This window comes from Anneissia japonica, unplaced genomic scaffold (assembly GCF_011630105.1).
Source record: "Anneissia japonica isolate Jap-2015-1 unplaced genomic scaffold, ASM1163010v1 scaffold288036_len564833_cov171, whole genome shotgun sequence".
NCBI lineage: Eukaryota > Metazoa > Echinodermata > Crinoidea > Comatulida > Comatulidae > Anneissia > Anneissia japonica.
This window is the reverse complement of record NW_022706414.1, coordinates 45,759-62,019: the sequence shown is the minus strand read 5'-3', so window position 1 is coordinate 62,019 and position 16,261 is coordinate 45,759. Positions and strand designations below refer to the sequence as shown.

The following is a 16,261-nucleotide window of genomic DNA, read 5'->3' as shown; positions in this document are numbered from 1 at the left end:
ATATATATATGTATATATATGTGTGTGTATAATTATACAAAGCACCAAATATTGATTTGGATGAAAAATTCTGCCATTGCTTGAACAATATTGCGTCATTAGTATAAAGTAAGAAATGCCTAGCGAATATAGATCAAAGGAACGCAATTATAGGGTTATGTCTCACTCAACTTGAGTGGTAGTACGACATCTTTATTTAAGGCCTTTTCGAGCAGCAGCTTCGTTGTTATACCTCCCAAAATATCAAGCTGAGAGACCACAACATTAAGCTCTTTACTTGCCCACGTGACCATTTCTACTGCCATCAGTGAGTCGACTCCGTAATTTATCATAGGTTGATTGACGTCAATGCTGTCTGGTTCTACGCAGAGTAACTTTCCCATTTTTTGTTTTACGTTTTTTTCTATATCCTCTAAGCTTAGGGAACAGTCGGTCTTAGCAACCTGTTGACCCATCACGAGATGTACAAACTTCATGCTTTCAGGGTAGGTAAACATCTGCATCACATTCCAATCCTGTATATAATTATGGAAGGAGGCACAAAAGGTAAATTAATGATTAAAATAAATTTATATCAAAAACAACAAAACATTATCATAAATTAAATACATACATACTTACTTATACATAAATAATTAAAATCTGGATAATTTATCACTTGATATTTGCGTCTCATGTTTTAGCGATATAAGGCTGCTTCATATGCATTGGTATAGTATAGTTCCATATTTGACCTACGTTATAAATTAAGCATTTGTCACTGCAGCAATATCTAAACTTACTGACATCGCACTAAGTATATTGTATTTCTCTTTACCCTAATTATTAAACGATTATAGGTTGTACATAGATAGTCAAACAACCTAAATTTGAAATCAATTCTGATACTAAAAACTAATTAAAAGAATAAACTTAAAAAGTTGCTTTTGTAGTAAAAACAAGAATAAATTACAGTACAAAATCTGAACAGGTACTATACAAATATTACATTATATTAGGTTCATTCTAAAATTGGATTAGGTAACGTACCTGATTTGCAAGGTACAAGACGGCGGGTGCATTTGGTGATTGTAGGATATTCGATAAACCTTCTAAGAACTCATCGACGTGTAGTGACAGATGACCTCTCATGTTCAAAGCTTTTGAAACGCTAGTCTTATCTTCTAAGTAACCTGCTCCTCTTACTGGGCTCAACTGAACACTGAGAGCTGGAAGCCCCCCATTTTTTCTTTTCATGGCTAGTGCATCAAGGAAGTTATTCGCTGCTATGTACATAGATTGTGAAGAATTGCCGCACATCGTTGTCACAGACGATAGCATGAAGAAGATGTCGAGCGCCATGTCATTAGTAAGATCATGCAAATGCTGAGCAGTGCCAGCCTTTGAAGAAAGTATATTGTCAATTTCAGATGTGGTCAAGCTATGAAAAACTTCCTCAATTATATATCCTGCCAAATGGAATACGCCTTTAGTCGTTGGTGCTTTGTCCTTTTGCAACCTATTAAACATCATTCGGACATTTTCCTTCTTGCTTAAGTCTAAATCATACATGTAAACGGTGACATCTTTACTCTTGAGATATTGCAGTGTTCGTCTGCCAGCAGAGTTGTGACATCCACGGCGTGAAACAAGTGCAATGTGTTTTGCTCCTTTGTTTGCAAGCCATCGGGCCATTGCTAGGCCTATGCCCCCAAATCCACCAGTGACCACATATGTTGCATTCTTTTTGAACAATTTTGAAGTCGGATTGATTTTAGGAGGTTCAATTTTGTCAGGTATACTGAAAATTACTTTACCAATGTGTGATCCCTTGGCGGTTCTCGAAAAAACTTCCTGATAATCTTCAATGGATGAAACTTCAAATTTGATTGGCTTAAGGGTTTCTTTTTGAAGTAAGTCGGATACTTTTTTCAACAGCCTTTGTGCTCTGGGTTTGTCCAGGTCAATCATAATGTCTATCTGACTTGAGATGAAAGTCTTATTCTCAAGAAGAATCTGCATTTGAAGATTTGAATTCTGAAGAATGTCACGTTTGCCGATCTCACAGAATCGTCCACCTGGAGCGAGACATTCTACACCTTTCGTCAGAAGATCACCACTGAGAGAATTCAGCACAACGTCAACGCCTCTGCCGTTTGTCCATTTCATTACATCACTGTAAAATGTGTCAGAGCGAGAGTCTGATACATACTGGATACATAGCTTTTCTTTTAAATACTGTCGCTTTTTGACCGTTCCAGCAGTACATATGATATTTGCTTTAGCCATTCTTGCCACTTGTATTGCACTCAGTCCTACACCACCACAGGCAGAGTGTATCAAGACAGTTTCACCTTCTTGAAGATTAGCACGTTCAATAAGACTGTGGTAAGATGTAGCAAATATGATCCCAACACCTGAACTTTCGTCCCATGATAGGTTTGGTGGTTTCTTAACCACAAGGTCGGCATCACATATTGAGTGCGATGCAAAACAATGTTCACCAAAGCCAAGAACTTCATCACCTTCCTTGAGGCTTGATACCCCTTCTCCCACTTTTTCGACAATGCCACTAAACTCAAGGCCAAATTGCTTATCTCCAGTCTTTAGTAGTGCATTAAGCATACCCAGAGCCATCATTACATCTTTGAAATTGAGAGCCGCACTTTTGATTTTAACTAGTACTTTTCCAGGCTCTGGAACCATTTCGGTGATGTATGAGATTCCAAGATCATCTAAAGACGTCAGTGTCGACGAGGAGCTCTGTGTTAATTGCCAGTATGGTTTGCTCGATGAAGACGTGTCAGCGGTCAAGGTTGTTGATACAATTCTAGGATAAATGTACGCTCCATTTCGGATAGTGACTTCTCTTTCTTTGTGACCATTAGACATAATGTATTTGGAGAAAAGGTGCGCTTGTGAAGCTGGCGTATCATGTGGGTCAATATCAATAGAGTAAATTGGAGTATTGCATTGATTCGTGATCGCACGAATAACACCGATTGCTTTGCTTCCCTCTATGTTTGACGATCCATTATTCGAGCCTGTTGTTACAACCCAGAATTTGTTGAAAGCTTCAGGGGTGCTATCAACAATTTGGAGAAGCTTAACTAGAGAATGACAGTAACTGTCTGTCGCGCTATAGACATAGATCATTTCTTGCTTTGTTATTCCTGTGGTTTTGGTAAGAGCATCCTTGTCGATTTCTGTGAACCTCTGTGTCACAACTGATCCACTGAGGTACTTTGTAAGACTGTCAGCAAAAGCATGAGCTTCTCCATCGGTGAAAACTACGTATTGTTGACATTTTGAAATCTGCTGTGTAATGTTAGGTTTAATAGTCTGATTGCTCTCTATAATTGAATACTTTTTTCCCAGAAAGATAGAGTGAAAAAACTCTCCAGCAGTGGTTGCTGTTACAACATCAGTAAAGCCATTATCTTCTAACGCCTGAACCCACCCATCTTTCGACAACCAACAGGTGTCGGTCCTAAAGTCCTGATATACCCAGCACAGCTCAAGTGATCCAAATACAAGTTCAGCAACATAATGTGTATTTGTAGCTTCGTACATCAAGAAAAGACCATCATCAGTCAATAAATCTTTAATCCTACCAAGAGCGATATTGACATCAACAACAGAATGTATGGTGTCCATACAGACAATAAAATCAACTGTGCCCAATGGCTCTTAAGCGCTCGGCGTAAAGAGGATGCACTTTGTAAGTTGATTTGTCGACGGTCCTCAGGCCATTACGTATATAAGATGCACATATAGACCGAATTAAAGGCGCGCATTGTTCTGCCCTTTTGATGGCATCTGATTCAACTGAATGTAATTTTTTCTGTTCAATTTCGTCAAATACTTCATTAAGTAGAGTTGTCTCTCCCATACAGGCATTGAACGGTTGCCATATTGTCTTGTATAAGCATTTTTCTAGATCAACGTCAGATACTGTGCCATTAATATTCTGACATCTGACGCCGGTAAGATGTGCCAATGTACACCCTTCTTTTGTTGATAGTATAACGTCACCAACTAGCATTTTACTATCACATTCAGTAACATTAGCATAGGCCATGAGTGGTTGGAATGGTGGTACCTTTGAGACAAACATCTGGAGTTTATCGATTCCAACTGGAAGGTATAGGGTTGTTGTTTCTCCTATGGTACTTAAAAGAAGTTGGAAACAACCGTCAAGTTGTGTTGTCTGTATGCGTTGATTGTTATTTTCAGCGGGGAATAAATAACCAAGGGCTTCGCCATCTCCTGCCATCATCTCTTGTATTACCTGGAATGTGGGGCCGTAGTTGAGGCCCACTGAGGCCATCCTGATGTAAAATTCTTCTTGTGTATGACGATCGGTACATCTTTCTAGTATTTCCTTTGTATTAATGTTAACATTGGTGGTATTTTTGGTGTTTGTGTGTAAGAGTTCACAACTGCTGTAGACAAGGCTATTGGATGTAACTTCAACATGGGTGCCATTTTTGACACATATCAAATTTAGGCTAACGGCGTTGTTACTACTGTCAGTGTCCTCTGGCCAAGTGCAAACTCGTTTAAAGTTAGCATGTCTTAAAGTAGGTAACTGATCTTCCAAAAAATGAGATTGTATAGCGTACTCAACATATCCAGCGGCCGGAAATATTACTCTGTCTTGGATTACGTGATCAGCTAAGAAAGGAAATACACTAAAGGATATGTTACCGTTCTGACCTCTATATGTACGGTCGTCTTGACCAAGTCTTCTGTTACGGCGCTCTTCACCCTCAATCCAGAACGACCCATGCTGCCATTGGTATTTTGGGATATCAACCCACCTAGCAGCATCTCGTGTGAAGTTCTTCCAATTGAGGCTCATACCACCTGCATATAGTTGCCCAAGTGCAAAAAGGCTAGTAACTCGGTCATCCTGTTCCCGTTGGCCAGTGGATACAGTTAGTAGATCAGATTTCCCTTGACCTTTACCAATCTGTTTTACAGATGATACCAGTGTTACAGAAGCACCCAATTCTATAAAGACGTTTGCCTCAATATCACGAACAATGCCTTCAACTGCTGGGCTGAATTTAACTCCATTTCGAATGTTTTTCCACCAGTAGTCTGTATTAAAGTCGCCGTCATAGAGTTCACCAGTCAGAGTTGAGTAGATAGGAACTGATCGGGTTCCTGCTGGTGTTGAAACAGCTCCATTCATGGAGTCTCTAAATGGCTTTTCCATAGGGTCCATAATAGGTGTGTGGAAAGCGCATTGCACTCTAAGCTGTTTTGACTTGACGTTGACATCATTAACAATATTAAGTATACTTTCCTCAGATCCTGCTAATGTTAGTGACCCCGGAGCGTTTTCGGCTGCGATATACAGGTTATCATATTTCTTGCATATTTCCACTCCTTCTTCTAGTGTAAGTCTGACTGCTGCCATGCTACCGGTGCCCTTCAACCTTGCCTGATTTTTACTTCTGTAATAGACAACTTTTACAGCTTCAGTAAGAGTAAGTCCGCCACAGGAATATGCAGCAGCAATCTCTCCTAAGCTGTGTCCAACAACTACATCAGGTTTCACGCCCCAATGACGCCATAAGTCGAATAAGCCAACTTGTAGGAACAGCACTGCCGGTTGACTTATTTCCATTTCAGTGAATTCTTCGTCACTTATGTAGCACTTCCCACTCAAATGCCCATTAAAAAGACCTTTGTCTTCTAATAGGGACCATCCACTTACTTCGCGGAAGATTGTATCGCACTTTCTGATAGACTCTCTAAATACAGGCTCTGTCAGGTACAGCTGTCTTCCCATATTCATCCACTGCTGCCCTTGTCCTGGAAATATAAAACATACCTTGTGTTCTGGATTGTACGTGGTCCCGGTTGACATTCCTTCACCACATCCATTGGTGATAAATTGTTCTAGTCTCTCTTTAAACTGTGCACCCGAATTTGCAGAGATTGCTAAACGGCATTCGTGATGTTTTCTACGGGTTGCCTGCCATCCAACCACACGCATGGCATCTTCTTCACTTTCAAATTCTTTCCATTTGATAGCCAGATCTGTAAGTGCCGCAGGTGACTTGGCTGACAGAGGAATCAACAGAGTTTTGCCTTCTTTTTCACTTGCACCAAATTTCCAATTAACTGGATCAGTCAGCATTTTAGGTTCTTGGCTTGGTGCCTCCATTAAGATTGCATGTGCTAGTGCCCCTGCAAACCCAAAACTGTTTACTCCAATAATGGCCTTTTTCTGCTTTGGCAAAGGTTCTATTTTTGTCTGTATTTCTAATTTCCAATCTTTCAAGTTGATGTTGTGATTCGGATTTTCGTAGTTTATTGTCGGAACAAGATAACCTTTATGTAACATTAGTGCCGCCTTTATGGTAGCTACGGCACCTGCTGCGCATTCACTGTGACCAAAATTACTCTTGACAGATCCGATTTTAATTGGCACGTCACGGTTAGGCCCAAATGATTTTCCGATAGCTTCTGCTTCAATTGGATCTCCAACTGGTGTTCCTGTCCCATGCGCTTCAAGGTAGTTTACATCAGCCATATTGACATTAAATCGATTATATGTTTCTTCAATGATCCTTTGTTGATCAGGCATTGAAGGCATGGTAATGCTTTGACTGTACCCGTTAGCCGCTATTGATGTGCCTACGATTGTGGCATAAATATGGTCGTTGTCTTTCAAAGCTTGATCCAAGGTTTTAAGAATAAGTGTTCCCCAGCCCTCGCCTCTGACATAACCCTTTGCTGTGTCAGAAAATGGACAACACTTCCCGTCTGGTGAGAGCACTCCCAGAGCACTGAAGGCTATGGTGGTGTCTGGAATTATAAGCGCGTTGGCTCCTCCAAGTACAGCTACATCGCACTCTCTGGTCCTCAGTGACTGACATGCTAGGTGCATAGCCGTTATCGATGAAGCGCACGCAGTGTCAACGGCGTAGCTTGGGCCTTTCAAGTTGAAAACGTACGATATCCTGTTTGCTGCGACACTGTGAGCTGTTCCTGTCAAAGTATATGCGTTAACAGTGGACGAGTGAACATCAAGCGTTTGGATTGGGTAGTCCATCAGCCCAATACCAACAAACACTCCACATGATTTTAGGTCATCAGGTATGATACCGGCATCTTCAAAGGCTTCGTGTGTTACTTCCAACAATATTCTTTGTTGAGGGTCCATTGATGCCGCTTCTTTTGGTGACGTTTTAAAGAAGGTGTTGTCAAAATGTTCGATTCCATCTACGAATCCGCTTTTTCCGGACACCATTTTTCCTGGCTTAGTCTGATCGCTATCGTGAAATTTCTCAACTGACCAACGCCCAGCTGGAACGTCCGTAATGCAGTCCTTGCCATTTCGAAGAACATCCCAGAACTCATCGGTTGATGTTACGCCACCTGGCATTCGACATCCTAATTTTCAAAGAAATAAAAACAAAAGGGAATACCTTTCCAATTTTCGTTGTAACTCCATGAATTTATTTACATTATTGCGAGCTGAAATATAGCTAGAGAGAGAAAATAGAATCATTAAAAAAATAGCCATATCTTATGTGTGTCTTTCTTATTCTTCCAACTTACATTATTCTTTCAGTATCAACGAACCAAATACATGCTTTAGGCATGAGTAAGGAATGAACACAAACATATACATATGTGTTGAAGAAATATTATTTGATTAAATTTATATAACAAATTTTGGGATTCGAAATTCAGCCTGCTGCCCCCTTACTATCCGGTTTGGTTTCCGCCCTGGAACTATGGTGTGAGCTTACAGTCTGCACAGAGCCCACTGTAATAATATTTCAGTAATGTTATGTATTTTCTACATTTATTGACAAACTCTAAGGATTTTACAAATGCAATAAATGTAGTAAAACATATTATACACAGTTCTTAGGTTACGGACAGGGAAAACCCTAGGGCCTAGAGTCAACTGATTTTGAAGTGCAGCGGACTAAGTTGGCAACTGGCTGGATGGCAAAGCCTAAGTGATAACAGACTGGATAGCAATATATTGGTTATCAAAATACCTGGTCGCAACATGGCATGTGACGTAACAGGCCGGATCCAGTAATTTCAATGTGATAGATAATATTAACTATACAATTTTGTCTCAAATGTCTAATTGCAGAAGAATATTTCAGGTTAGGCCTAATTTTCTACTTATATTTACATTTAGGCCTACAATCCATTATTTTAGGCATATTGATATTCTATAAAAAAAAAAATAAACAGAATCAACCTAATAGAAAAACTTACCTATACCGACGATGGCAATTTGATCGTCATTGTTGTTTCCATTCATGATGTTGTATTACAACTGAACACTAGTAGTATCTAAAATTTCAAAATAAAGATTAGTATAATTTTTCAAATTATATCCGTAAAAATGATTTTTGTTTGTAATAATAATAATAATATTTAATAATAATAATCAGCTTTTTATATAGCGAAAATTACAATTAAGTCTCTAAGCGCTTAAGCTCTTCCTAATAAATAGGTGAGTTTTGAGATGTAATTTGAGATGTAATTGATGTACAATCCACTACATTCTTTGGTAGCTGATTCCAAAACTTTGGCAATGCATGTTGAAAGGATCGGTCTCCATATGATTTGGTTGAAACTTTAAAATGATTGAGAAGCAGTTTTGTGCTAGAAGGAAGTTGTCTTGAAGGAATGTATATGTCATCTAAAATCTTCAAATAACAAACACATCAACCTATAATCAAAATTGATGAATTTGATTGATTGATTGAATAGATGATTGATTAAGGAGTATATAATTTTTAACATAAATCAATAATTTAACATAAATCAATAACTATAAATACCATAAATATTAACACATCTCTAAAAGAATGCCGTGACTATGCTTACGCAAAGGCATTTGACCCTTTCGTAAACCCGCCGTGTCCAAACTTTTTTAGTTTTTACGCATGTGCTAGAATTTTGGGTCATAAATGCAATCAAGTTTGTGAAAAGCGTGTCGCGTGTCGCGTCCCTGTTTCTTACGAGGGTTAAGAAGGGGCTTTCGATTTTGACGATCTTAGAGAGTAATCTAAAATATGCGAAAAACCTTTGACAGGGATTTCACAACAGGAAGAAAAAGGTTTAGAAGAAATATTATTAGAAAAACAAAACCTCCAAAAGATTATGAATATGGAGGAGAAGGGAACTTTTGCTAGGACCTATGCCTAGCTAGTATAGTAGGCGACGATATAGCCTATGGCCTACAACATAGCCCATGTCTTGCCCTAAAAATTTTGTCTCCGATCTATAGTGTTTTAGGTTGCCCGCGTTGCAGCCTCGGCTGGCTGATATAATAGCAATAACAAACTTAAAAATTCCATTAAAAAATAAGCCTAAGATAGCCGCCTTGTCTCGTCATATGTCCTAGTTTAAAATTAAAGTAGGATGTCTAACATTGCCTATTGTTCAACCATTGATTAAGTTTCTTTCTACAAACTCGATTGCGTTTACGGCGCAAAACCCTAGCGCATACCTAGAAACTACATAAATTCGGGCACGGTGGATAAGGGTTGGCACGGCGGGTTTACGAAATAGCCAAATGTTACGCTGAGGCGTAATAATAATATAATATGCAGACGATGTAATGAGAATGAGCACATTGGCGTAGGCCTACGCAGTCTTGACAGGCTATGATTATGCCGAGTCAGAAGTATTATGAAGAATAGCAGGGATAAAAAATTCTCAGTTAATAATTAAAGAGTTGATACAGTGGATAGGTATTACTATGATATTATACTATACAATAGAATGACTTAGACTACTTAAAATCACTATAACAACACATTAGTGACTAAAGACAACTACGCTTTGTGGCCAATTCAGTGAAAACTGACTAATCTCGTTCTACTTACCGTCATGAAAGTTACCGTACATTGGTGAAATGTCTATTTGATTTGTAATTTTTTAAGTACAAAATACAACAAATCGTTTTTACATATAGGTGCCCAAGACTGTTTTAATTGGAAAATTAAACTTCTTTGGAGTAAGCATAGCTACTTCGTTAAGATTATGGTTAACCTAATTGCTTGAACAAAGCCAAAATCTGCTGTTTATTAATACAAATTTTAGTATCCATAGGTAACTCTCATTAGGTTAAGCCATGTTGTCTATTTCTGTGAATAAGGCCAACATTTATGTACTATGAAAATCACTTAAAAGTATAGCTTGTACGCGAGTTGGGAAAGGATAGCTGAAGCATTGATCGTGTTTATATTTTATTTGAGAGAACAACCGCTTGTTTGGCACTCAAACTTTATCACAATCTTGTTATTGAACTTCTGCAGTGTCTTTCTTGTAAGTAGTATGACAGCCAATATAGTTCTAAGAGGCTTTTTGGTTGTGCAGTCTTCATTTTATTGATGTCTAACATGTTTCATTAAGTTTTAAGCTTGCAATGTGTAGGGCCAAAATGAACGTAGCATGCATGTTTATCGAAAATTTTCAAAATATGCCGTAATTGCACTCTTCGCAGGATTCGAATATCAAATAATACTAAATCTACACAAACCTTATAAAACCACATTTTAGCTATATTTTTCTAGAAATATATCAATATATTTACGTATATACCGTATCTGTCAAGGAGACACATCGTCACATACTATAAAACACACATTCTTCATATTATTTTATTTAATTGGCCTAAGAAAGAGTTGGAGTATAATTAAACTATGATTGTAACAATAATTAATATACAATGCAAACACAAAACATTTATGATATGAAATCAAAATAAATGTAATTAAACGGAAGTTGTATTGTACAGTGTTATTTCATGAAGTGCTATTAAGTGATGGCAGATACAGCAGTATGAATAAAGTACTGACAGAAATCAAGGTGGAGGACACTATATGGATCTGAATCCCATGTGAAAGTACACGGAAAAGAAAAACAAGAAAAGATTCGGAGGAGTCATTAAAATTTGCTCATCAGCGGCTATTGACTAACACAATACAGTAAATGAAAAGAAACAGAGGAAAGCAGAATTCGGCGGCAGATTTCTCCGTTCATCATCTGTTACGATATAAACGCTTTGTATATACCAAATTTTCTCATGAAATAGAATAATTATTAAAACCTCTAACATCCTGAAATGCCTCTGCGACTATAGCTACAGGCTTCACCTCTGAACCCTTGACAAGACCTTGTTGCCTTTATGGTTTTTTTTCAGATAATCGAATAGGCCTATCTCCTATCCTAAATTTTTGAAAATTAAAAATATTAGCAGGATAAATGAAGATTACATTAAATTATCTCTGAGACTGCCATTCTGGCCACCTAGAAATGCTAGAACCATAATCTTTCGTTCCATCACCAGCATTTTTTTGCTTCACCTCTGAACCCTTGACAAGACCTTGTTGCCTTTATGGTTTTTTTTCAGATAATCGAATAGGCCTATCTCCTATCCTAAATTTTTGAAAATTAAAAATATTAGCAGGATAAATGAAGATTACATTAAATTATCTCTGAGACTGCCATTCTGGCCACCTAGAAATGCTAGAACCATAATCTTTCGTTCCATCACCAGCATTTTAGGGGTTCTAAACAATTCCCTCAAGTTTGTTTTTTATACTTCTGATCAAGGTGTTTTAAAAGAGTGTTGTATGCTATATTGGATGATATCATAAGTTAGTATTCCCCTCTCCCAGCAGAAAATTCTAGCATAATTTTCCATCATTTGGCATATTCTCATCAAACTCATACAAATATAATAAACAATATAATACAGACGATGGAACCATATTAAAATAACTAAGGTAAATCGACAAAAAATGAAAAAAAAACAAAACAAAACACGAAATGATCAATTGAAAAGTATCAAGACATGGCCTATAATAAGTTTACCATTGTAATTATCATTAACACATATATAACCAAATATTCTTTATATCACTATAGTCAAAATGATAAATTATTGATACGTGTGTACGTGCACATCAAGGAGCCGAATTTACATGTTTCATAAAACAATTATTTCAATTATAATGAATGTTTTCTTTCTCTTCAGCGCTTATATCTTTAACTAGTAAAGTAAATTCACAGTTACTAAAGCTCAAATGCTAACATGTATGTATGCATCATCAAATATTATTAGAAACCTCGCTTACCGTACTGAAAACAAGTTTGACCAGTGGATTGGTGTACTTCGACCGTTGTCAGTGCCAATGCTCCTGATATGTCAAGTCTATATAAAGGAATTTATGATAATTATATTCCAAATTATTGATAATACCACCAGCTTTCCGAAATAATAATCCAAAATGTAAATACAAATAATAATACGAATATTGTGGTGATCCAAAACAAAACAACTTCGTGACGTTATTTGTTACTGGTGCTCTAGCGTTAAGTACTATTTACTTTAATTATAAATGCATACTTTGATTACGTTAGTGAGTGCTTACCTAATCCTGATATTAAAGCGAAAATTAGTTTTGTAACTCGTGGGGCCTGCTTCTTCTCTTTACATCATTTGTATGTTTGTCCTAGTGAAATTTAAATGCGTTGACTGAAGGAGATGTTACAATATGGTTAGGCTAGGAGTTCCAAGTGCTAATTGTATGTAAATCAAAGAAATGTGAACGTGTTATTGTGTGCGACATTGGCTTAGTAAGTGCCCTCTGGTATAAGGTAGGCCTTCATCAGACTTAAGGGTAAAAAATTGACCAGGGTCAATATTTACTCTACAAAAATAAATTGGGTATTATAATATATATCTGGTATCTTTATTTCATAAATTATTCCATAGCCCCAAGGATGAATTTTTGCCTTAAATATTTATTATTATTATTTTTGAAATCGACATTAAAAGGCAAATATTATTAGAAACCTCGCTCGCCGTACTCAAAGAAGTTTCAACAGTTGATTGACGTAGGCTACTACGACCGTTGTCAGTGCCAAATTTGTGGATATGTGTACTGTATGAGTAACTTGTTCAGTAGTTAGCTGTGCGTATGCGGATAGCTGCAGTTCGCGTTAACACTTGATTGTGTTTAAACAACTTGTCATGAGTTTACTATTATGATAGACATTCGCCAAATAAGTAAACATTTCTCGAGCTTTTGAGAGAATACATTAATCACTTTTTGGTCTCAGTGTTGACAGGTAAAATCCTGTGATGATTTCATCTAGGCTACGGCCTAAGCCTCGACCTCCTTATTGTTAAAGCAGGAGAAATACATCTCAATACATTCCTTGAATCTTTACAATAGGTTTAGAGAGGCCTCCGGTAATCAAAATAAAAAGAAGTTTCTTTAGATTATTAGGGTCCATTGATTCAAGAAATTTCTTAAATTTTCACACATAATATTAAATTTAAAGTGACTTTATTGGGTTATAGTTTACCTTGTTCGAAGTTTATATGTAATGTTTATAATTAGCACTTGTGAACAAACGACTATCGCGATAGGGCGTGGGTCTGTCTGTCTTTCCGTAGTCGCGCGTCGTGCTTGTGTAAAAAGACCATGCCTAGAATATTCATCGCGTTGCGACGCCGCGAAACATTGTTTTGACCTTTTGCACACGAATCGATAAAAGGTCAAGCCAACGGTGCATTAATAAAATATTAGTGCAGGCTTCTGATAGGAAAATAACCATTTCCAGCATTGAGGAGTTACAGTGATGACGTCACGATTGACATATAATAACTGATAATAATTGAGGGGCGTCTGCTGGCAAAATAATGTGAAGTGATTTTTAACTACTTGAACGTAGGCCTACTTTTTTTTGTAAATGTGTAGTTGGGGGAGCTTGGGGTTGCGAGCTTTTTTGGAAGATGGTACCTCCAAGTCTCTCAGTAAATACGCCACCGGGTACATGATTATAATAATATGCTTTTTTAATCTTCAGGGGGATTTAAGGTGTATTGTATGTATGACTTACAAATGGAAGAAACTTAAGGAATATATGTAATAGATTCATCAAGAATAACACCCAAACAACAGACAGAAGGAATAAGATGGGTTCACCAATACAGAGGAATGGAGATTGTGGTTCGTGGCAAAATTTAGAAAAGAAAACACAGATTTTTGTTTGACAAATTGGGCTTAAGATTTGTGAAAAATTTATATTCATATTTTGTTAAACAGTATTCATGCTTTTAGAAATTTACAATTATTTCTGTGGCTTGGTCAAACAAATATACAGTACATGTGTAGTGTATCATCTGTGTAACGTAAAGTGACATTGTGGGAACGTTAGCCATTTGCAACAGGGGATTTTTAAAGAAGAAAAGAAGGGAATCAAAAACTAAACAAAATAATAATAATAATAATAATAATAATTATTATTATTATTATTACTATTTTTTAGATTTAGAAAAAAAATAAAGGCCTAGTGGCTTGTGTGATTAAAAAGTGTAGTACTTACATACAGTACCACTACTTAAAATCAAGAAAAATCTCAAATGACACGAATCGTTCACTATTATTGTTATTATTATTATTATTATTATTATTATTATTACTCACAAGTCACAAAACTATAATAAATCACATTACCGCAAAAAGGAAAGTCCGCATTGAGGTAGTACAGATCACACCGCAAACATCCCCAGAAATCCAGTGGCATATGACACACGCAAACATCAAAGGAAAAGAATGACTTCGATTTCTGAGAAGAAACCAATATTGAAGGACGCAATTAATTATATAATTTGTAATTCTCATGCATTATAATATTTTGGTTGGTTGCTGGTTGCTAGCGAACTTCGTTTCTTGATGTGTGCATTCATGCGTGAACTGTGTAACTTATGTAAGCACACTGAAGTTTAAAGCTGTTTATCTCAGTTATGTTAATACTGATACTGTAACTCTAATAATTGCTCTCTATATTAAAAAAAATGTATAAACCTCATCTAATACTAATTAATTATTATTTCATACTAATGTTCACTTATGATTAATATGTGATGACGATGGTGATGATCGATAAGGAGGAAAATAATGAAAATAATTGTGATGATAATGATGATATTATTGGTGATGGTCATATTAATAATGACCAGTAACAATGATAATGGTAATGATGATTACTGTTTTATATTGATAATGCATAGGATAATAATAATAATAATAATAATAATAATAATAATAATTATGATGATGATGATGATGATGATGATGATGATAATAATAATGATAATACTGGTGATGGTAATGTTGTTGTTGATGGTGATGGTGATGATGATGATGATGATGATGATGATGATGATGATGATGATGAAAAGAATTGTTCATAATTACTTTAACAATATTGTTAATGACAAAAGATGAAGCTGTAATAAAGATTAGAGAAAAAAATTCGACAAGTACAGGTAAATCGTGGCAGCGACTGATGAAAATGATAACTTAAACGGTTGATATACGTATAACTGTTCTAATTGAACTTTTACCTTAAACTGAGACAGCTATAACTTTATATAGTCCTCTCAGCCTGAAAGTATGTACCAGCAACGTTAATTATATAAAACGGATTGCATGTATTCCTTTTCAAAATGATATGTCATAGTAATATAATATTATCGCCCTACACCTACCCGCATACTATAATAGTAGATGTTTGCATTCAATTTTGATTTCGTATTGGATGTCAGTGTTAGTTTAACTATTATCATATTTGTATCAATTATTATTTTTGGTGCGTAGGCAACCACTGTGCAATGTTATGAATAATTCATTGGTAAATTTGTTTCTGACATTACCATAGTTAAACGAAAGGTTTACAGAGTCTGACATTACCATAGTTAAACGAAAAGTTTACCGAGTGTATGATGGTAAAAGTTTTTTTTAACTTTTAACGAGAGTATCTGTGGCTATATGATGATTACGGCCGTGTTACCGGGTTACGGATTCCTCTTCTTTAACGTTTGCAATATATGTCTATTCTATATGCCTCATGCATATACATACGTACGTTAACATAAATTCTGTGTATATAGGCCTATTTCCTATATTCCTAACCAAAGCATATAAACACATGTAGGCCTATCTAGATGTGTATAAGAGACAGTATATATATATATATAATATTATAGGCCTACAAGTAGCGGCGGGAGGTTCAGTAAGGAGTCACATTAATTAGCCAATCATACTGTACTCACTTTTCTTTATTCATGAATTTTCGTCAGTGTCAAAAACAACTAAATACAGAAATTTTTTCTTCACTTGTTATTCAGCTAAACAATAGTAAAAATTACTTATTTTTGTATCCTCTACGGTAGACGCTACATACTTTATATCTAAATAAGGCG

General features: G+C 36.3%; 1 protein-coding gene across 1 annotated transcript; it reads right to left on the bottom strand.

Annotated features, from left to right (window-relative positions):
- Nucleotides 1–6: 6 nt before the first annotated feature.
- Nucleotides 7–14,636, bottom strand: LOC117106128 (reducing polyketide synthase FUB1-like). Its single transcript, XM_033247475.1, is given in 6 exon segments — nucleotides 7–515; nucleotides 1,030–3,663; nucleotides 3,665–7,392; nucleotides 8,242–8,319; nucleotides 12,120–12,196; nucleotides 14,511–14,636. Coding segments are annotated over 4 exon segments (6,768 nt in total). The 5' UTR covers nucleotides 8,288–8,319; nucleotides 12,120–12,196; nucleotides 14,511–14,636; the 3' UTR covers nucleotides 7–155.
- Nucleotides 14,637–16,261: the final 1,625 nt, after the last annotated feature.